Below are 21,739 nucleotides of genomic sequence, written 5' to 3' on the forward strand. Positions count from 1 at the left end.
GCGAGACTCACACAGTGTAGTATGTTCAAATGAACCTTGGAAAAGATTAAGATATGTTCACGGGCTGGTTCAATTTTACTAATACACATTACAAACCTATTACACCCTACTCCTGGGGGTGAGGGAGTTGGATTGAATCTCTAGTAAAGAACTAAACTTTCTGGGGGAATAATGAAACCATACCTTATAAAGTCTAATGCTCCTCTTCTACCTAAGCCAGCTGAATGTGCCCAGACAATGCAACATTCTTTGCTACTTATACAGAATCAAAATGTGTGAAACACCCCAGTTTCCAGGACTTAGTAGGTCACCATCTATTAGATCACAGTGTAGAGTCTTTAAAAAGAATCATACTAAGTCTCTGATTCTATAGTTGCCCATAGGTGTTTGTACTGAATTTTAGGTATAATCAAAAGAACTTAAGAGTACGGTGGGGAGGGAAAGGAGGAGATGCTGCACTGCTGAACACCAGCTTTGAGGAGCTGAAATGGTGATGCCTGTTGCCTAGCAACCTTTTTTTTTTTTTTTTTGAGACGGAGTCTCGCTCTGTTGCCCAGGCTGGAGTGCAGTGGCACGATCTCGGCTCACTGCAAGCTCCACCTCCCGGGTTCACGCCATTCTCCTGCCTCAGCCTCCCGAGTAGCTGGGACTACAGACGCCCGCCACTACGCCTGGCTAATTTTTTTGTATTTTTAGTAGAGACGGTGTTTCACCGTGTTAGCCAGGATGGTCTCGATCTCCTGACCTCGTGATCTGCCCATCTCAGCCTCCCAAAGTGCTGGGATTACAGGCGTAAGCTACCGCGCCCGGCCTGCAACCTTTACTCTTAAGGCACACTTGCCTGCTTGAGAGAGAGATCCTTTTCAACAGCTGTAATGCAAACATTAACCTAGTGAGTCAACTGGGTAATGGGGTAACAAAGGTAGGGAACCAAATGATTTTCCACTAACTGAAATCAGAGCATCTCCTCCAAAAGATTAATTAAAAGACAATGAACACCCAAGTCAAGCTGAAGTTTTATTTAAAATGTAAAAGAAATGTTCCCCCAAAATGCTGGTGAATAAAGCAAAAGGATACCATACAGTGCTCTCTTCCTACGAGTTAGCCAGCCTATCCAAGTACAGCACAATATACAGTACTTAATGCTGGTAGAATTTCACAGTAGTTTAGTGTTAAAGATTATCTGTGCCTAGATTATGAAGAGATTCTCAGTGTGTGATGTTTAGTTCAGGGTTTACATCTTACTGGGCATGAACAAGAGCCCCTGCTCCTTGGCCATAGCCAAATCCCTTGGGCCCAAAGTTCTTTGCATAGCATCCTACAAAGGAAAGGGAGGAAGGATAGTTAGTGCAAGTCCATTAAGCTTTGCTAGCACTGCTTAAGACCCACTCAACAAACCCCCATAAATTAAACTGCTGTGTAAAAGAGCTCAACTTATTTAAGATGTTAAATGTGTCATGTACTAAATATCTTAAAGCTGTAAAGACAAGTCCACACATTCTGGCCCTATAGTGTTGAGCGTGGTCCTGCTGAGTTGCAAGCATGAGTCAGGCCAGGTAAGGTATGTATTTGTCTGTTTTCTTCCATATACTTACGCTTTGCTCAAGACATGAAGGCAAAAGATGGCTATTTGTGGTGTTTTTATCTGGTGGGGAGTTTTAAATGATCAGGAACTTAACTGTGGTTCTCTGTCATCTATAAGCATCTTGGGATATTTTATTTTCAGAAAATAGTGGCATACTTTTCTTTTTTTTTTTTTTTAATGCCAGTGACATTTCATTAAACAAGAACCAGTGTGGAATATTCATATGGACAGCAGTAACTGAAATGAATTTTACCTTTACAATAGATTTCACCTTCTTTTTCAGTCAGAGTTGTTGATTCAAGACTCTTCCCACACTTTGCACATCGGAAACAGTTTTTGTGCCAGGGCTGGAAGAGATGAATGTGTCAGCATGTTTGAGAGGCCTGTTTCCTACAGTTCAATTTAGATGTGTGGCAAGAAGTGGCTCAGGATGATCATCCCAAAGCAAGCTCCTGACTTCTGTGGTTCAGCTCCAATGAGAAGGCTGAAACCAGTCCTCAGTATCTGCACTCTTGATCACCCACAGAAAGGCTGTTTCCCTAAGAGCAGCCTCAGTCCTAACCACAAGCCCAGTCTGCTCCTTTAAAGAGACCATCCTTTTTCTGGCCAAGAACAGCGCAGCTCAAAGAAGTTAGCTGGTAACTTTTCCAAATCCACACACTGAATTCGCATCAGGTGTCCTGATTCGGATTCCTGCTTTTTTCACTATACTGAATAACCTGGAGATTCCCTTACAGTCTGGCCTTTTAAAGTTTAACCTTCAGGAGCGCCCCCTATGAAAACAAGTTCTTTTAAACAGAAAAGTGACTTGTCAAATAAGGGAATCACTTCAAAAAAGTTAATGATTCTGATGGAAATGCATTTAAAGAAAAGTTTCATATAAGACAGTGATTTGTAAGACATCACCCAAGCAAGGAATGTGGAAGGGTTAGGGGAGAAAGGGAGCAGAGAGAAGTCATTTGCTGTTATTAATTCCAAATAGCACTTTACCTTTCCAGCTCCAATTATCTTCTCGGCAGCATATACAGAATCCCCACATCTGGAACACTTCTCAGCACCTCCATATTTCTGAGCAAATTTAGAAGTGTTTGGATTTGTTGTAGGCCTGTGAGGCTGAACACTTGTGAAAAGAGGAAAAAAAAGTAGGCAAGAGTTTCCACAGGGCCCTTTTAAGTACACAAGGCAGGAACAATGGAACTCTGGGACTTAACCGCTACACTGCCTCAAAGCTGGAAGCCTTTGCAGGCCAGCACAGGGGAGGGAATAAAGAAGTGACTCAGGTGCCAGCCAGAGTTACTACTTGAACCTATCTATGGGCTCATTATTATTTCAAAAAACCAGATAGGGACCCAAACGTAAAGATCTGTCCCTCTGAGTCTAAACAGAATTCATTTACTCTTCAGTGTTGGCCTCCCCACTAAGCAATTATGTTATGGTTTATAAAAACTTACCAGAGCATATATTTTTACTCCAGAATAGTATCACTGGAATCATACCTAGCTTTTTACTTCACAGGAGTCGGAAAAACCACTATTAAGTAGTTTAAACATTCCACAAATAGGTAAGTTAACTTTGGTCTGTAACTAAGAAATTTAAGCATGTTTTATAGATTACTTAGTCTCCCAGTATATCTTGAATAAAGAAAAGTGTGAATAGCCAACTTTCTTCATGGAAAAATATTTTATAAATTTTGATTATTACTATGCAATCTGTTTATCTTTCATTTTTCTCTGGTAAGGGTGGTATTTTTGTCACTATTTACAGATCACTGAGTAAACCATATTTCTTGCTATCAGTAGGAACTGTTTCCATTCAGTAAGGTGTACCTAGTATGTGCAGAACACTCTCGGGCTTTGAGAAGACTTTTTTTTTTTTAAGCCCTCTTAGAACCTTATAAATTAGCTGAGCAGATAAAATGATAGCACTCCACAACTGTTAATTTTTCCTACTGGAAAAACAATGTCTTCCTAGCACTTTGGGAGGCCAATGTGGAAGGATAACTTGAACTCAGGAGTTCGAGGCCAGCCTAGGCAACATAGCAAGACCCTGTCTATATATATTTTTTTTTTTAAAAAAAAAGGAGGGTTCACTGGTCTTTGTGCTTTAAAACTATGGCCATAGTCACTGACTTACTTTTGGGGTCATGGATAAATCTGGTTTGGATTGAGGGAGATGCAGGTTGAGTGAGGGGATATGGATTTTGAAAGGTTTTCAACAAAACCTTTAAAACACAAAAATAGATGTAACAAGATGGAAAAGGAGAGCAGAACAAGTAAAATAAATTTTAACAAAGATAAAAAGGTAAGCTGGGCATCATGGCCCAGAAACTCTGAGGGTGGAAGAAGCTCAAAGAACACAGAGGTGAGCCTCAATGTAGTACATACTGCAGTAGGAAGAGAACAGATTTTGGAACCAAATGGACATTGATTCAAATCCTGGCTCCCTCACTTATTTTTGTGACCTGACTCTTAGTGTCGTCATCTATAAACGGACAAAGTATACCTCAGAGTTACTCTAAGGATTATAGAGAATGAAAATAAATGTTCAACAGACAACAGGGACTCAATACATGGTAATTATTATTTTAGCCAAGCCAAGCACCACGTTTCATTCAGGTCATAAGGTTTGGAGTTAGACTAGGTTAAGTTCCAGGCTCTACAATTAACTAACAGTGTGACTTTGGGCAAAGTTTTTACTTAATTTTTCTTGTCTTCATCTGTTCTGAAGAAAGAGAGGAAGCCCTATGTTGTAGGACTGTTGTGAGGATTACACGAGTTAACATATGCTAATGCTGCACGGTGGCTGGCATGGTTTATGGTCTTGTCCAAAGGCCATTTTGTTGGACTATTACACCAATTTTGGACTTCTCAATATAAAATGGATGTGAAAATGTGAAGTTCAAATAGTGGAATCACTGGGCTAAAAGTAGGAGTTAGGAAATTCCAGGTTGGGCACGGTGGCTCATGCCTGTTATTCCATGCACTTTGGGAGGCCGAGATAAGTAGATCACTTGAGGCCAGGAGTTCAGGACCAGCCTGGCCAATATGGTGAGACCCCGCCTCTACCAAAAATACAAAAATTAGCCCGGTGTGGTGGTGCACGCCTGTAATCCCAGCTACTCGGGAGGCTGAGACAAGAGAATCACTTGAACCTGGGAGGCAGAGGTTGCAGTGAGCCGAGATTGTGCCAGTGCACTCCAGCTTGGGTGACAGAGTGAGATTCTGTGACAAAAAAGAAAAAAAAAAGTGTGTGGGGGGAATTCTAAACAAATAAGTTATTTAACCTGAATATGAAATACTAAGTGAACTTTCACAAATTTAGCACCTTGATACGTTGGCAACAAAGCCTTTAAAGTTTAACACTACTCTCTCAAAGAATCAAAAACAAGAAGTAATTTCCATTTTTAAGTAAAAAATTTTAAGTTAGAGAAAAGTGATTTCTTGATGAAAAATGTTTACATAGAAGGAGTGACTTAGGAATTTTCATTGGCTGCTTACATTGCACATGAGAAACACCTCTCATGATTCACACAGCACATTTCTCTACCATTTAATTTCATGACATCCGGTCTCCAAGGTGCTGTGAAATGGAAGTAAATACAAATCACTTGCTTTTGAGAACACGACTCCTTGATACAGCTTGGAATGCTATAAAGCCAGCAGTAGAAATCACTGGAATTATTAATAAGAACTTTGTTAGGTCCAAAACTCAATATTTTGAACTAGTTGACATTAGAAAATCAGAGTCCCATTTTATTTGCTTAGTTTCAACTAAAAATCTGGAGACTGCCAGGTTCCTGTTCAGCAAGCGGCACTAACTGTCGCAACTCATTTCTGAAGGTAACCAACAGTCTCCCAACTCACCTCTCTGGTTTGATGCCCAGCCTCTCGCCACGGTCCATGTTAAGCGTGCCAGCGCCCTGGCCATAACCGTAGCCTTTTGGCCCATACTTCTTTCCGTAGCAGGATTTGCAGTAGATCTCTTCATCGTGGATTGCCACTGTTGTGCTATCTAAATTTTTCCTGCAAACCACTGCAGGGGGAAAAGTTAGACTTTACACATGTTCCAAAGATGCCTTTTTCCTTAGAACAATGGTGGCACAGACACATGGCCTACAAATGGTGAAGGCTGAGGCTCCCTCACATTCCTGGTTTATCCTGTGGCTTCCCAAAAGCCATGAGACAGCATCTGGACTGGCCAACTACATTCGAGGATTATTTACATTCCTCCATGGATATGACAGTTGCTTCAGAAATGTATCAGAATATAACATCCGGAAGCCTCAAGCTTTATTTTTAGTTTGTTTCATTTATTTTTTATTCCCTTTCCTATGGTGCCGATCAAACTCTTACTATGATTTCCCTTTCTGGGAGATCATATTAAGGGAGAAAAGTTTCAAAGGTGGCTATAAATTACTTAAACAAAAGGAATAAAACACCACCTTGCTCCCAACCCTCAACACTCTTAATCTTTTCGCCTTCTCTTAACCAAGTACTGTTAAATCACAACCTAACACAGAACAGAAGGGAAGCTCAGTGCCTTCGGGGACTTGCCTCTGTAGACTTTCCTCCCCCAAAAGCACCTCCTGGGATAATAATAGTTTTAAATCCTGAATTCTAGTTTTCATCACTAGTCTAGACTGGGAAGTATCACACTTTCCTCTCCCCAGCAGCTTCTCCAGCAGTGATGAGTCTGAAAATCGTCAAGTGCTTTAAAGTCTGCATTTGTTTTCCCTTCTGTCCCAAAGGAGAATGCATTCTTTCTTGATGGATCTCTTGCCACAGGACATTTCCACGTGTCCCACTTCATAAAACTGCCAAATGTCATCGAGTTTCATCCAGACATTATTTCATTTTCTAAAACTTCAATTAAGCTTGAGAAAAAAGTAAATTGTGAGGAAACTCACTGGTAGCACAATCTGGCAGCTGGAAATCAAAGATCAGAATTTCTTCCCCTTATTTAAAAGACAATTGTATGATGATTCAGAGTAGAATGATGGTTACCAGAAGCTCGGAAGGGTAGGGTGTCGGGAAGGAAGTGAGGAGAGTTAATGGGTGTAAAAATATAGTTAGAATGAATAAGATCTAGTATTTGATAGCACAACAGGATGATTACTGTCAACAATCATTGTACATTTAAAAATAAGACAGTATTAACTGGAATGTTGGTAACAAAAAAATAATAAATGCTTGAGGTAATGGATACCCCATTTAAGATGATGTGATTAACATACATTGTATGCCTGTAGCAAAACATCTCATGTACCCCATAAATATATATACCTACTACGTACCCATAAAAATTAAAAGTAAGAAAAATAAAAGGGGGGGGTTGAATAAAAAGGAAGGAGGACAAAAGGAAGGACAGCAAAGAGGAGGGGAGGGAAGCAGGACTAGCTGGCTGGTTTAAAATTTAGTCTATTATCTTAAACTGAAGTCTTCTATGGTAGAATGAAATGGCATCTACTCTGGAATCTAACTATTGAGGCTCAAGTGCTGAAATACATGTGCCTAAAGATAACTATATCTTAAACCATAGTTAACCTAACACCATGCACTGCTGAAGGACAACTACCCTTAACAGACAGAATAAATGTAAATACTGTTTTGAAAAACCTGTATGAACCAAAACAAGTGTAGGTATATGAAAGTGTTACTATATAACCACCCCTTTCTTCCCCAGTCCTCATGCTGTTCTCTGCAGTAAAATTCTCATAGGTCTGCAAACTACTCTAAATTATTTCCTTAAAAGGCTTTAGTCAGCAGAGACAGATATTAGAAAGGATTGGTAGAAATGACCAGTAAAGAACTTGACATTTAGTAAAACAAATGTCAACAGCATACACGCATGTGTTACTATGGTGTAGACATTGTGGCTTAACCTAGACAGATGAAACTGAGAGCAATTTCTAAAGTATTTGCATTCTGTTTCCATACTTTCTTGGTTACAAGCCTTTTGAAAAACAGATTCCTTTTTTAAAAAAGTAACTTCTAAAAGCAATGGTTAAACCAAGTCTTCTGAGGAAGGCATACATAGTGAACATTCCTATGTAGTATTTTTATTTTTTTGTAACTGCAACTTTCTGTTGTCTGCTTCTGGTTGTCTGCAAAGCAGTTATGCTATTAAAGAGGTCCAGATACCTTGAATGCTGGCTCCAATGAGGGAAAAGGACAATTCAAATTTGAGAAAGAAGTCTTTTCCTGAAGATTATTTCTCAGTGTAACCAATTTTTAACCTATGGTTTTCTGTAGGAATTTTCCCTGTACAATACTATTGATAAGGCAAACATCTGCCCGTATGGGTGGGTTTACCTGACATAATCATTCATTAAAGAAAATTCTGTCATTAAATCAGAAGATGATTAATGAAGTGCTTTAAGTTGCTACTCTACAGTTTTAAAACCGAAGACTTTGTTGTCATTAAAGGGAACCTGAGAAAGAGAAAGCTGGGGTGGATGAGGAGCAATCATTTACTCAAAAATGGGAGCTAAGCCCTTGTAATGTGCCAGAAACTGTGCTAGGTGCCAGACCACATAAGTGACACCCAGCACTCAGTGAGGTGGGGGAGGCAGATGTGTTAACAAAATAAAGGCCAAAATGGAGGCCAAAAGCTATGGGGATGCAAAGGGAGACTGGGTGTCTTGGGCCACCCCTCCTGTCTTCGCTGCTAGGCTTGGCATTTACAACATCTAAGAAGACAGGTAAAAACCATTCGTGCTTTCAAAATGATCTTTGTTGGCAAAACCACAATTTTTCCTTAAATAGGCATACTGAAGCTCTGTACATACAAATTCCGTCAAAGGTGGAGCACGGAGAGCTACTTACTGCAGAGAAAGCAGCAGCGGTGGAAGCTCCTGCCATCACACTGCACCTCTTCTGCGTGGTACACGGTCCTCCCACAGGCCCCACACTTGTTTCCACCTCCCCAGACAGGCATTCTGAAGGAATAAAGGATTCATTAGAATGTCCCTGTGCTGGTCGTACGGCTCCCTAGAGGGCTATTTAAGCCCAGGGACAGCTGCAGATTTTCGTTTCTTTATGAACCTCTCTAACCACATCTTTCAAAGGCCTGCGTTCCTCCAAAATAACCTCATCTCCTCTTCCAAATCACAACTCTTTCATTAGGAAACTGGCTTGTCGTGCACAAGATTTTTTTTTTTTCCTGCCAGACAAAGGACCTGCATTCAATACAACAGTACAGGTCACCAGGCACAAAACAAGCTATGCCATTAGAATCCACAGGAGTTAAGAAAGAAGCGTGGGGAGGGGAAAGGCAAGCCTTGTCCCCCTCCCTAATATGCCCATTTTTAATAAACATATTTTTTTTAACCCAGCTGAAGATCTTACCCTTGGGTGGAGGTTTTCATTACATGTTTAATTCATTGTAACAACACTAAATTCTTAACATTTAACATATATAAGCTATGACACGCTTTCTAGGGAACAAAGTGTGTTGCCCTGCAAGAACAAGTTTTATATTTGTTTGCTGAAATTACACGATTGTAGCATAAATAGTTGTGTCTGTGACTCGTACAACTGCATGCACGGAACTTTTGCTGTAACCACAACAAACGCCCATCCAGATGGCTCCGGCTTAAGTTTCTATGCTTCACTAACCCCAAGGCCCACTAGTGCAGCCAGCAGTTGGGTTTTCCTCTTTGACAAGTCAGTCAGGCCATACAGAATCTGCTACAAGTTCCCTTCCTACCAGTTGAACTGTTTGCTGAGCATGCAGGAATAGCCTCTGAATAGTATGGCCTGCTGTAAAGGGCAAGCTGGAAGTACAGATCCTAGGGTGTCTCGCTGTCACGTAGGGCCAACATTTTCTCATCTCCCTTCTCAACAAATTAGTCTGCCTCGACCACTTTAAAATGCCTGGTTCTGGCTGGGCATGGTGGCTCAGGCCTGTAATCCCAGCACTTTCGGAGGCTGAGGTGGGTGGATCACCTGAGGTCAGGAGTTTGAGACCAGCCTGACCAACACAGCGAAACCCCGTCTCTGCTAAATTTAAAAAAAAAAAAAAAGATTAGCCGGGTGTGGTGGCAGATGCCTGCAATCCCAGCTACTTGGGAGGCTGAGGCAGGAGAATTGCTTGAACCAGGAAGCGGAGGTTGCACTGCAAAGATTGTACCACTGCACTCCAGCCTGGGCGACAGAGCGAGACTCTGACGAAAAGAAAAAAGCCTGGTTCTGAATGGCCAGCTTCCTCAGATGCCTTAACCAGTATAGAAAGTTGTTCTGCTAAGAAGACATGTTATGTCTGCCCTGCCCTGAGTGGTATCTAAAAACACAAGCGATTGATTCCCCTTTCCCCATCATCTTTTTTGAGCTTCCTTCTGTAGAGTGGCATTTGCAGCCCTTGCCTGTTAGGTCTCCTTAGATAGACTGCTTGCCTCTCTAGGAAATAGGTGGCTAATAAGGCCAAGGCCTCTTACTAACCCAAACCTGGCTAGAAAGAGAAGGGAAACAGAGTGCTACTAAGTAGAAAAGATTAAAGAGTCTCCAATCCTTAAAATCAAAAGGGATGTGGGAAATTCTCATCCTACCCCATTAAGGTGATCCAGAACCTGACAATTTCCTGAACACAAAGATGAGGCCTCTCCAAAAGAAAGATTAATGGAGTTGATCATTGCGGTGGGGAACTTTCCAGCACTCAGTATTCTCTTGCCTCTCTTCTGGTGGTACCTTCCCTAGACTGTCTTCCGGGAAAGCAGCCATCTCTTTCTTAGACCATGTGGTTTAGAGAAGTGCTTATTAAAATGTGGTCTCCTGGTGATGGATGGGCCACTATTCTTGTTACCAATTTGGGACAAACTTCAGGTAAGCATTTAGAAACTTTTACGCCACAAAAACTAAGAGAAGATCAGTGAACTCATCTTGTTGAACAGAGTCATCAGTCTGTACTTGGAAATTAAAAATAACAGTCCTTTACTGATATGGTTTGGCTGTGTCCCCACCCAAATCTCATCTTGAATTGTAGCTCCCATAATTCCCATGTGTTGTGGGACGGACAGGGTGGGAGGTAACTGAATCCTGGGGCGGGTCTTTCGCGTGCTGGTCTCATGATAGTGAACAAGTCTCACAAGATCTGATGGTTTTATAAAGGGGAGTTCCCCTGCACGCGCTCTCTTGCCTGCTGCCATGTGAGATGTGACTTTGCTTCTCATTCACCTTCTGCCATAATTGTGAGGTCTCCCCAATCATGTGGAACTGTGAGTCAATTAAACCTCTTTCCTTTATAAATTACCCAGTCTCAGGTATGTCTTTATTAGCAGCGTGACAACAGACTAATACATTTACCATAGATGATTTGAAAAGCACTGGTTTGGCCAGGCGCGGTGGCTCAAGCCTGTGATCCCAGCACTTTGGGAGGCCGAGGCAGGCAGATCATGAGGTCAGGAGATCGAGACCACGGTGAAACCCCGTCTCTACTAAAAATACAAAAAATTAGCCGGGCGCGGTGGTGGGGGCCTGTAGTCCCAGCTACTCAGGAGGCTGAGGCAGGAGAATAGCGTGAACCCGGGAGGCGGAGCTTGCAGTGAGCCGAGATTGTGCCACTGCACTCCAGCCTGGGCGACAGAGCGAGACTCCGCCTCAAAAGAAAAAAAAAAAAAAAAAGAAAAGCACTGGTTTTAGATGGTACTGACTCTACCCCTATCTTAGTCTGTTGCGTGTTGCTATAACAGTATACCAGAGACTAGGTAATTTATAAAGAACAGACTGAGAATATAAATATTTGAAGGCTGGGAAGTCCAAGATCAAGGTATGGCAGGTTTAGTGTCTGCTAAGGGCCCCATCTCTGCTGCAAAATGGTGCCTCCAATGCAGCATCCTCTGGAGGCCAGGAACACTGTACCTTACATGGCAGAAGAGCAGAGGAGGGTGAACCCGCTCCCACCAGGCCTTTTTATGGTGGTACTAATCCATTCAAGAGAGTGGATCCCTCATGACCTAAACATCTCCCATTAGGCCCAACTCCCAACGTTGTTGCATTGGGAATTAAGTTTTAACATGATTCTCAGAGGGGACAAAAACACTCAAACCATAGCAACCCCCAACTCCAAGGCTGGGCATGTGACTCAGTCACGGCCAATCAACTGTGCCTTATCTTATCCTGCATGCCTCAGTTATGAGCCAATAAATTCCCTTCTTAAGTCATTTGGAATTGGAGCTCCTGTTCCTTAAAACAAACAACACACACACACACACACACACACACACACACGCCCCTGACTGGTATGGCTTGTTATCACTAAAATGTAAGTCTGAATTTGCAAAAAGCCAACTTCTCTTAACCAGACAGGAACAAAGTCATCCCAAGGGTCCACAAATGTTACCAGGCTTACCGTGAAGGCATCCATATAGGATCAGTATCTTGCGACAATAGGACATGTTTACAAGCTTTCCTTTTGTAGCTGCATAAATCTTTTATTCTCCTCCCTGGAGACAGGCACTCCATTGTTTAAATCCAGAGTGAAACATAAGCCTGGCGGTAAAACCTAAGACATAAAGCCTTGGCTCCAACAGCCTGCACTGACCCGTGTTTGTAGCACAGTTAGAGAAACTGACCTTGCCCCTTGCCTCCAAAGTTACCTGTATTCTGAATGCTCATGGATGCAACAGACATCTGCTGGAAGTTCCCTCATGATTCCTGCAGAACCAAAGGCCAAATCCAGGCCTCCAGGTAATGACACTACAATTACTTATATTGGATCCCAAGTATCAACTGGTTCTTGAAATACTTTGTTGTTGTCGAGGCATTTCTATCATTGAAACATTTCTCATATTAGAAAGTGAACTGTTAATACCAACTTGGTATTTTTCATTTTCACACATATTTACTTTGGAGCAATCACCAGTAAGGAGCCAGATTGCTATCACGACTGAGGCTAGACTAGGCTGTCTTTGAATAACACTTAAAAATACATTAAAAGGAAAACCCAACTAATAACCTTGTTATTCTCTTCCATACCATTGAAGAACAGCCTGGATTTTTAAGAAAGAAGGAATATCTTCCCTTTCTTTATGTAATTCAGGGTTTCTTTAAACTTACTTATTCTAAGTTAACTGCACCAGCCAAACGTAAATGTGTCAGCTTTTCAGGAAATACCTATCAAAGTTCCACAACATTCAACTTACTGTGCAATAAGTTTCTGGTCCCTTGATGGTGGGGACCATATCTCTGTATTCTCCACACCATCTATCAGAGTATTTGCATATATCAAAATATTGCAGTTCTATCCAGTTTAAGGGCTTTCCTAAGGATTTCTGAATAACCTTTTCTGTGATAGAGGGAAATGATGTAACAAAAGAACATTGTCAGAAAGCTTCAGTTGGATTTACATTTTTTTTTTTTTTTAAGATGGTTAGGGAGCCAGGTGTGGTAGCTCATGCCTGTAATCCCAACACTTTGGAATTTGTAATTTAGGGAGACGCTATATTACCTATATTTAAAACAAATTTAAAAAGAAATTAGCCAGGCATGGTGGCACACACCTCTGGTCCCAGCTACTTGGGAGGCTGAAGTGGGAGGATTGCTTGTGCTGGGAATGTCAAGGCTACAGTGAGCTATGATCGCACCACTGCACTCCAGCCTGGGCAACAGAGCAAGATGACCCTGTCTCCAAAAAAAAAAAAAAAAAAAAGTGGATGGTGATAGTTGAATATTCCTTATATTGTTCTCTACTTTGTATGTCTGAAATATTTCATAATGGAAGGAAGGAGAGTAAGTTGATTGACTGGTTTAAACACACCTGGATTAACTCCACCGTTATAATAGCTGCGCAACCTTGGGCTTCATTTTCTGAAGCTAAAAATGGGGATAGGTAGCTCTCTCTACCCACAGAAATATTGTGAAGGCAAGATAAAGTAAGCAAATGCCTTGGCAGGAATCCAGTAGCTGTCAGCTTGAAGACAGAGGGGACATCTCACTCTATCCAGCCTGCTATCAGTACTCTAGTAGGAAAACCCACCAACCAACACCTAGAACATAGCTGCAGAGCAACAAAGAAGGTAAGGAAAAAACTGAGCTGATTGGTCACTATAAACCTTCTTTTTTGGGGACATTAAAATGCACTCCAAAGTAAAGCAACAGTTCCACATATGGTGGTGACTGTCTAAGAAACGAAGTTCAAGCCGGGCGCGGTGGCTCACGCCTGTAATCCCAGCACTTTGGGAGGCCAAGGCGGGCAGATCACGAGGTCAGGAGATCAAGACCATCCTGGCTAACACGGTGAAACCCCGTCTCTACTAAAAATACAAAAAATTAGCCGGGCGCAGTGGCGGGTGCCTGTAGTCCCAGCTACTCGGGAGGCTGAGGCAGGAGAATGGCGTGAACCCAGGAGGCGGAGCTTGCAGTGAGCCGAGAGCGCCACTGCAGTCCCGCCTGGGTGAAACAGCAAGACTCCGACTCAAAAAAAAAAAAAAAAGAAAGAAACGAAGTTCAAATTTGCACTTTTAGGCTGAACCTCTAATGGACATTTCCTGAATTTGGCTGGAAGAAGTATGATGATCTTCCATTTCTGTCACTCTTGGCATTGCTGTGCATTTAAAAAAAAAAAAAAAAAGCAAGTCTTCATTTTTCTTACAAGCCTTTGGCCGCACTACTCCACTACAGCTGCCATTAATCACAGCAAACTGGATTTGCACTAAGCAATCTGGGCTGCATGCCTTTCCCAAATCCTAGGCATTAATTTACAGAATGGTAAAAGCAAAAATAAAATCCCACTTTACATGTGATAAAATAGGGCAAATTCTGTTTCATAGTCTTGTTCCTTGTTTTTCAGTGTCTGAAAGAGTTCCAGCACTAGGATTTATCCACTGTATTACATGTTACAACGTGATTTATATCTGAACACCTATGTGCAATTTCTCCTTGCTGCCTCTTCTTAGCCTAAGATGCCACCAAAATTCATAAGACTCACCCATGCAGAAAAACTGATATAGTCTAAGTCTGAGTCGTCTTATGGTACAGTTAGCTCACTCTCTAGATAACTGTGGTAGGAGTTATTAAGAAATTATTTTAGGCAGATAGAGAGGAAAAGGGGTCCTTGGGAAGTTTTCATTTTTTAAAGCATCTCTGGAAAAGTTTCTTGTAAAGCCCTGGCTCTTAGAGCTAGGCCAGCAACCTTTGATATGCAAATGCAGGCCATGTGGGCCATGCAAATGCCCCACCTGTGCCTGGTGACAGGGCAGCCTCCACATATCCCCACGTGTGTAGAACATCATGGCGCCCTGCATTTGCATACTAAAAAGCTAGGGTGTGAGGGCCAGCTTTTTTTGGGGCTACGTGAATGACATGCCTGGTCAAACCAATCCCCTAAGTCCTATGTAAATCAGACATCGCCTCCTCCAGTCTTTGCATATATACCAGGCTGGTATCCATTGCAGGTGGGACCTCCTCTTTGGGCTTTGGAGCCCCCCTCCCTCTGTCTCTGTACCGGGGAGCTTCTTCCTTCTGTCTTCTCCCTTCCTTCTTGCTCATTAAACTCTCCGCTCCTTAAAACCACTCCACGTGTGTCCGTGTTGTTTTATCTAAACCAGCGGCAGGATCAAGAACCCTTGTGTTCCTGCACTCATCAGAGCCGTATCATAATCAAGAGCTGACTACCTGGGCCATTCTCATACCATTAGTGCCGCATTTACTGTCTTACTTTAGAATCACAATGACTTGAATCTATGAAATTCAAATCTATATGTTACCATTTAAAGTTTAAGTTATCTGCCCTGAAACTAAAAGTTTGGATTGAATTAGTCTATATTCTATATTTACCCAGATTCTAAATGCCTCCAGAAGCTTTGACATTTTATTACTACATGTAGGGCCTTGTTATTACACTAGAACCTGACTATAATCCAATTTCCCCTAAAGGAGAATTTATTATAAAATACAGACTCATCTTGAGCCACATCCAGGGGGAGTCGCTTGTTAAAGAATGTAAGTTAGTACCACTGTCCCGTTACGATGACTTTTTAGCAAGGCCAGGATTTGACAGCTGTAGTTAATTGGAAATTAAGCTTTCAGTTGATGCCTGTTCTACAAATTTTTTCTTCTGTTACCCCAACTACCTACTTAGTCTACTTCTCTTACGGAAGTGAATACCACTGAACCAAGGATGAACTCTTCATGTCTTAGTGATCAGCTCCATACTCCATTTGGCTCCTCCTACTGAAGCCAAATCCTCAACCTGGCCTTTAAGTCAGTTCAGCATAAGGGCAAAGTAAGAACACGCGTTTGGAGTCCACGAAGTGTCATTTCTCTCATCCGTAAACTTAGGGCAACAGTACCTTTTTTAGAGAGTTAAGAACAGTACCATCTTTATAGAGTTATAGATGAGGTAACGCTTGCATAGTAGGGACTCAAATGATAGTATCAATATTTAGCAATGTTCTAACCTTTGTTATCAATACTCATCTTGCCCTACCATCTCACATATCTATTCCTTCCTTATCCCCCAAACCCTCCCCATCAAGGCAACTGCCTTACCTCCGTTCTATCCAGCTAACTTCATTTCTGTATCTCAAGTAATTTTTCTAGGGTAGAGGCAGCTTATAAGCACTGTATAATGCTTTACTGTTTATGAAGCTCTCATATAAATGTATTAATTCAACAATATTTCATAAGCCAGGTACTGGGTTAGGGGCTGAGGATAAATGGGTCATAAGGAAAGGCCCGTTTTGCACAGAGTTCTACTGAGGTGGTAACAACATGTGGACAAACAATAGCAATATAATAAATGACACAGAGGCATGCAAAAAGGGCTTTTGAAGGTCTGCACCGTTTACTTTCACAGGCATGACAAAACAGTTTCATCTTGCAGATCCACTGATAGTGGATTCCTGGAACTACGTTGAGAAAGATTCTGAAATTCAGTCCAGGTTCTACAATCAAGAGAACTGTGATTAATTATTTTTGCCATGGAAACCGCAGTACACATGCCACCTTTTAGACATGCCAGATATAAAAGAAACAGTGCAGAGCTTAGAATCAGATAGACACAAGCTGGTTGTCAAAGCTAGTTATCAGCTATGTGATCTTGGCCAAATTTCCTTAACCTCTGAGCCTTAACTTCCTCAGAGGTAACTTGGAAATGGATGAGAACTATCTTATAGGTGGTTGTAAAGATTTAATGAGATAAAGTTTGTACAGTACCTGGCAAAGAGCCTGTACTCCACAAATGGGCGGACTTCCTTTTCCTTTAGGAGCACTCGGGGCCTGAATATACCAAGTTCAGTCAGTTAGGTCAAGGGTTCCAACCCTCAGGCCACAGACCGATGGCTGTGTTTTGTGTTCAGGCTACTTGCTACTGGTCTGTGGCCTGCTAGGAACCAGGCTGCACAGCAGGAGGTGAGTGGAGGGTAAGCGAGCATTACCACCTGAGCTCTGCTTCCTGTCAGATCGGCAGAGGCATTAGATTCTCATAGGAGCGGGAACGCTATTGTGAATTGTGTAGGTGAGGGATCTAGGTGCCCACTCGTTATGAGAATCTAATGCCTGATGATCTGAGATGGAACAGTTTCATCCCAAAATTTCATGCCAAAACCATCCACCCACCATCCATGAAAAAAGTGTCTTCCACAAAACTGGTCCCTGGTGCCAAAAAGGATGGGGACTGATGAGTTGGGTGACTTGCTGAGGTCACAGATCTCCAAAGAAACAAATCAGGCTCATGTTTTGATTCCAGAACCACAAGCTTTCCTCAAAACTCCCATATCTGACAGGCACAGAACATTAAGGGTTGAGACTATTCAAATGACCTGAGAATTCTCAATCCTTGAGTTACCAAATTACACACACAAATTACACACCTTCCTCTCCATCCAACTAGCGGTCAGTAAGTGGTCTCTGTGCACCACTCTCACACCCAAACTGCTACTTTCAACCAAAAAGCTTTTTATCACCCCTCTCTGCTAACCTAAATCTAACCCCACTGAAGGAAAACTCTCTTCTAATCTAGTGAACACTCCTGTGTGTACCTCAGCCTCACCATTCTTACTGCTTCTGTATTCTGCTACCACTCATCTCTTCAACTTAGAGTGCAGCAAAATTCGACACAGATTTGAATCACTATCTGCCAAATCCCATATTGTAATTAAAATGCAACTATGCTATAAGCTCAGTAACCCTGATCCCCGGCATCTGCCATAGCAATCCACAATCTGTGCAAAACTACAAGTTATTTAATTATTCAAACAATTTAATATTTGCATGATTTTTTCATGGAATCAGACCTAGATATATATGCTGAGACTCTTGTTTATTTGCCAAATGATCACAGGTTGTTCATTTGATCTGCTAGTTTTCTCATTTTAAAAATGGGGACAATGCTTATTTATACAATAAGGCAGTTTTTAGATTAAACAATATATGCAAAACACCTAGAATAGTGTCTGCCACATGACAGGTAATAATAATTACAAATACTTCTATAAAGCTTAATATATGCTTTACTTATGTTTATATTACCTCATTTAATCCTCATAACAACTAAAGTAAGCACTACCACTATTCTCATTTTATGAGTGGGGAAACTGAGGCATAGAGCTATTAAATGACTCATAACTGTGAAACCAAAATAAAATTATCAATTCAACTTAAAAATGAATACCAATAAAATTCCAATTCAAAATTATTTCACTGATGTTTTGCTAAACTAAACCCCTGGTAGCAATACAGATGTAGTACCGACCTCCATGGCTATGGCATAGGTTCTTCTTAAGCTGAGTAGTTCCTGCACTGCTGTGTGCTGGATGAGGATTCAATTCTCTCTGCTTATTTTCTTTTGGAAGTACTGTGAAACCACCATGAAGCCCTCTTTCCTATAGTGAACTGGGAAGTAATTTGGCCCTAATGTATTACATGGTGTCTGTTCTTATTAGTCGAAGACAATTAATAGTATTGTTGGCACAATGAGATTGTAAACAAAAAAGCAAGGAACCTGATATCCTTTCCAGATCATTCACCATGTACTTCTATTAGTTCTTCCTCTGTGACTTACAACAATAAAATTTTTAACAATCAGAAATTGTGCCTGTGGTAAAAATGAATTTGAGGAGGAAAAAATATAAAAAAAAGAAATTGTGCCCAGCTTCTCCACTATCCAGACTGAGAAATATTCCCTTAATTCAGGATTCTTAACCCAAAGGCCACAATTCCTTTTAATTCTGGGGGTTGGGGAACTTGGTACCACATACTTTATGTTACGTCATTTTGAGAAGGGGTCTGGAGGCCTCACAGGAGTGCCATGATATAAAAAGTCAGAAACTCCACCTAGGTAATCAAAGATCCAGAGATGTCTGGGGATCCCCACCCAACAGAACCCAAGGGATGGCATGCTGGCAGTCAGGGTAAGGTGCCTTGAGGAAACCTATGAACATCTGCACAGAGAAGAAAGCTGGCCTCCAGGCAAGGTCTAGGAAACGCTATTCAGGTGTGAGCCAGCTCTCTCCTGAAACAGACTTTCACTGATAGCCTTTTCCCACATATATTCAACCAAGTGCACAACTTTGTCTAATTACAAGGAACTATTCCCAGGCTGGGCTGGGCTTTGTACAAGTATCAACAGGCCTTATGACAACCTTGCAAGGCATGTGCCACTACACCCATTTTACATGAGGAAGTATTGAGGCCAAAGAGTAAAGTTAATTTGCCCAAGGGCATCAAACCAATGGGTACTGGAGTTGAGGTGTGAATTTGGTCCTGCCTAGCTTCGTTCCTCCCCCTTTCAGCCATGCCTCCTCTCCCATAGGGGGCTCCCTTTTGGGGTTCATTTGATTCACCTCACTTTTGACAAAGAAGAAAACCTAGAGACCCAGATCACTATAGCAATTTAGTGTCAGAGTTGCCTCTGGACTCAGGCTTCTAAAACTCCTCATTTATTGCTGTCCTCTACTCTATACCAACATTCTTGCTGTTTTAGGATAAAATTCAATCTCCCCCAAATCCAAGTGATTTTGCAATTTCATCAGGACAGGCCTCCAGCAAGTACTGCTTTCAGCACAGTACTTAGCCTATACCAGTATCAATCAATATTTGTTAAATACATTCGGAGAAATGCATTAAAAATTTATGATACGAACTTTAGATCAAATCTGCAAACAAATACCTATTGTGTGAGTCAAATTATATTTTTGTTCCCTATAATCACAACCTTATTCGCTCCTTCTTTCAGTCAATTGTCCAAGGTACCCAAGCAAGCACTGTGAGTTTCAAAGACTCGTGTGATGCAGGTCTGGTTTCAAAGGTAACACAGAACCAAAAGAGCAAAGAAAACTACAATGCAGAGGAGAAAGGACCCAGAGAAATACTGACAAAGTATCAGTGACAATGGACGAGAGCGATGACCCCAGGAGTACTGGGGGAGACCACTTAGTACTTCACAACATTCTTTGTAGCTTGGCATGCAGTTCTGAAACTATGTTAGATTCTCCTTTTCAAAATCTATCACCCAATTCTTTCTTGAAAAACGTGAGTCAAAGTACAGCCAACTTTGTGGCTGTCCTATTTGAATTCTTGGCATTTTATGAGGAGAGTTTTAAAACAGGTTAATTGGAAAAGTCAAGAACTAAATACGACGATTTTCGCTGCCCGGGTTAAAAAATTACTAACTGCCCCCGCCCCCCCCTCCAAAAAAAAATTCTGTACCGAAAAGCATTTATAAAGGGAAAATGTGCTTGGTTTGCAGACTGCAAATAAAACAGGTTAAACATTTTGGGTAGCCATTTAAGTAAAAATCGTTTAACAAATGTCCTGGCTTAGAAGGGGGAAAGGGATCCGCCGGTTTAGAAAGCCTGCCCCCCGCCCCCAGGGGGTGCCTATGTGGAGCTCCTGAATCTGGCTCTGGAGAACCCAGAATGTGATTCTCAGGACCTGTCGCATAATTTCACAACCAAGCATTCTTGCATTCTTCTTTGTACCTGAATCGTAGAAAGTTCTGGAAAAAGCTAGGAGTAAGTGATTGACATTCCCTGCTGTTCCTTCAACATAGAGGGGTTCGGTGCTTGGTGGGCAGACACCACCAAACAATGGGGATGCCAGGAGCCCGGTACGGCGGCGGGAGCAGTACCCTGGGCTCGGGGGGATGTAGAAGCCCCATTCCACCCCTAGGGGACAGAACCCAGTAAGGTAGCCCTCGGTGCTCACCACACTCCGGGCAGAGGGGGCCCTGAGACTCCGACCCCCACCCCAGAGAGAGCCTGCCGCTGGACGAGGGGAACGACGGCTGCTAAGAGGCGGATTAGCAGAAACGCGAAACTCACGACCCGCCTCTCTCCCAGAGAAACCAGTATGGAGAAATTAAAGGTCATGTAAGATTATTTACCTGCCCCGCGGGCCTGGGATCCCAGGGCATGGTCTGGGCGGCCTCGGGGACAAGGGCAGGTGTGTTTGGGGGATAAGAGAGAGAAAATCTGGGGCGCAGGGATGAGAAGGCTGGCAGGGGCACAAATGCGGACCGGGATGGGGATGTCGGAGGAGACCGGGACGCGCCGGCCGGGCGGCAGCACGACCCCGGGAGGCGGTGGAAACCCCCTGCAACTCCCGCCCCGGGGTTGGCGGCGCCGCGGAACCGCCCCACCGCCCCTACTCACTTGAGTCGGAGGCGGGAGCACGTACCGCAGGCGGAGCTAGCGAGGCTGGGCTGGAGGGAGGGTCCAGGGAGTCCGAGATCCCAGGCGAAGCGCGCGCCGGTGCCTTTTAAAGAGCGCTCGGTGGGCGCGGCCTGTGTCCGCCCCGCCCTCCTCCCAGCCCCGCCCGCCGGATTCCCGGAGCCGCTTGCCGGGCTGGGGCGTGTAGCGGGCGGGCTGCCCTCGGCCCCGCTCCGGGCTAGCCACCAGGAGACAAAAGGCAGGAGGCCCGCCTCTTCCTGCAGCTTCCCGCCCGCCCGGCATCTTCCCACGTCCCGGGACCGCTCCCTCCCAAAGGGACCCGGCAGTTCCAAAAGCCACTGGGACTTGGAGAGGGACTTCCTTCCCCTCCAAGGAGGCCCGGCGGCGGGACGGTCCCGCTGGAAAGTGGCCCCCGCCGCCGGGCGTCGGACCTGTCCACCGCGAGCGCCGATCCCCCTCTTCGCGGAGACAGTCACGGGCCGGGAGGCTCCAGCAGTAGAAAGTCAGCCAAACGGGGCTTTCCGCCACCTCCCCCTTGCCTGGTCCTTGTC

At 43.1% G+C, this 21,739-nt stretch overlaps 1 protein-coding gene across 3 annotated transcripts; it reads right to left on the reverse strand.

Moving 5' to 3' along the window:
- Positions 1–1,004: 1,004 nt before the first annotated feature.
- CSRP2 (cysteine and glycine rich protein 2) lies at positions 1,005–21,272 on the reverse strand. 3 transcript variants are annotated; one of them, XM_054664519.2, is made up of 7 exons: positions 21,171–21,259; positions 8,410–8,522; positions 5,449–5,617; positions 5,083–5,232; positions 2,576–2,705; positions 1,839–1,932; positions 1,007–1,318 (listed from the first exon to the last, which is right to left on the reverse strand). In XM_054664519.2, the coding sequence occupies exons 2-7, from the start codon at positions 8,519–8,521 to the stop codon at positions 1,242–1,244; spliced, it is 732 nt and encodes a 243-aa protein (XP_054520494.1). In that variant the 5' UTR covers position 8,522; positions 21,171–21,259; the 3' UTR covers positions 1,007–1,241. The 3 variants fall into 3 exon arrangements, with proteins under 3 accessions (XP_003313876.1, XP_509232.3, XP_054520494.1); XM_003313828.6 differs by lacking the exon at positions 5,083–5,232 and having other exon boundaries at positions 1,005–1,318; positions 21,196–21,272; XM_509232.9 differs by lacking the exon at positions 5,083–5,232 and having other exon boundaries at positions 1,005–1,318.
- Positions 21,273–21,739: the final 467 nt, after the last annotated feature.

The sequence above is a fragment of the Pan troglodytes genome, chromosome 10, assembly GCF_028858775.2.
Source record: "Pan troglodytes isolate AG18354 chromosome 10, NHGRI_mPanTro3-v2.0_pri, whole genome shotgun sequence".
NCBI lineage: Eukaryota > Metazoa > Chordata > Mammalia > Primates > Hominidae > Pan > Pan troglodytes.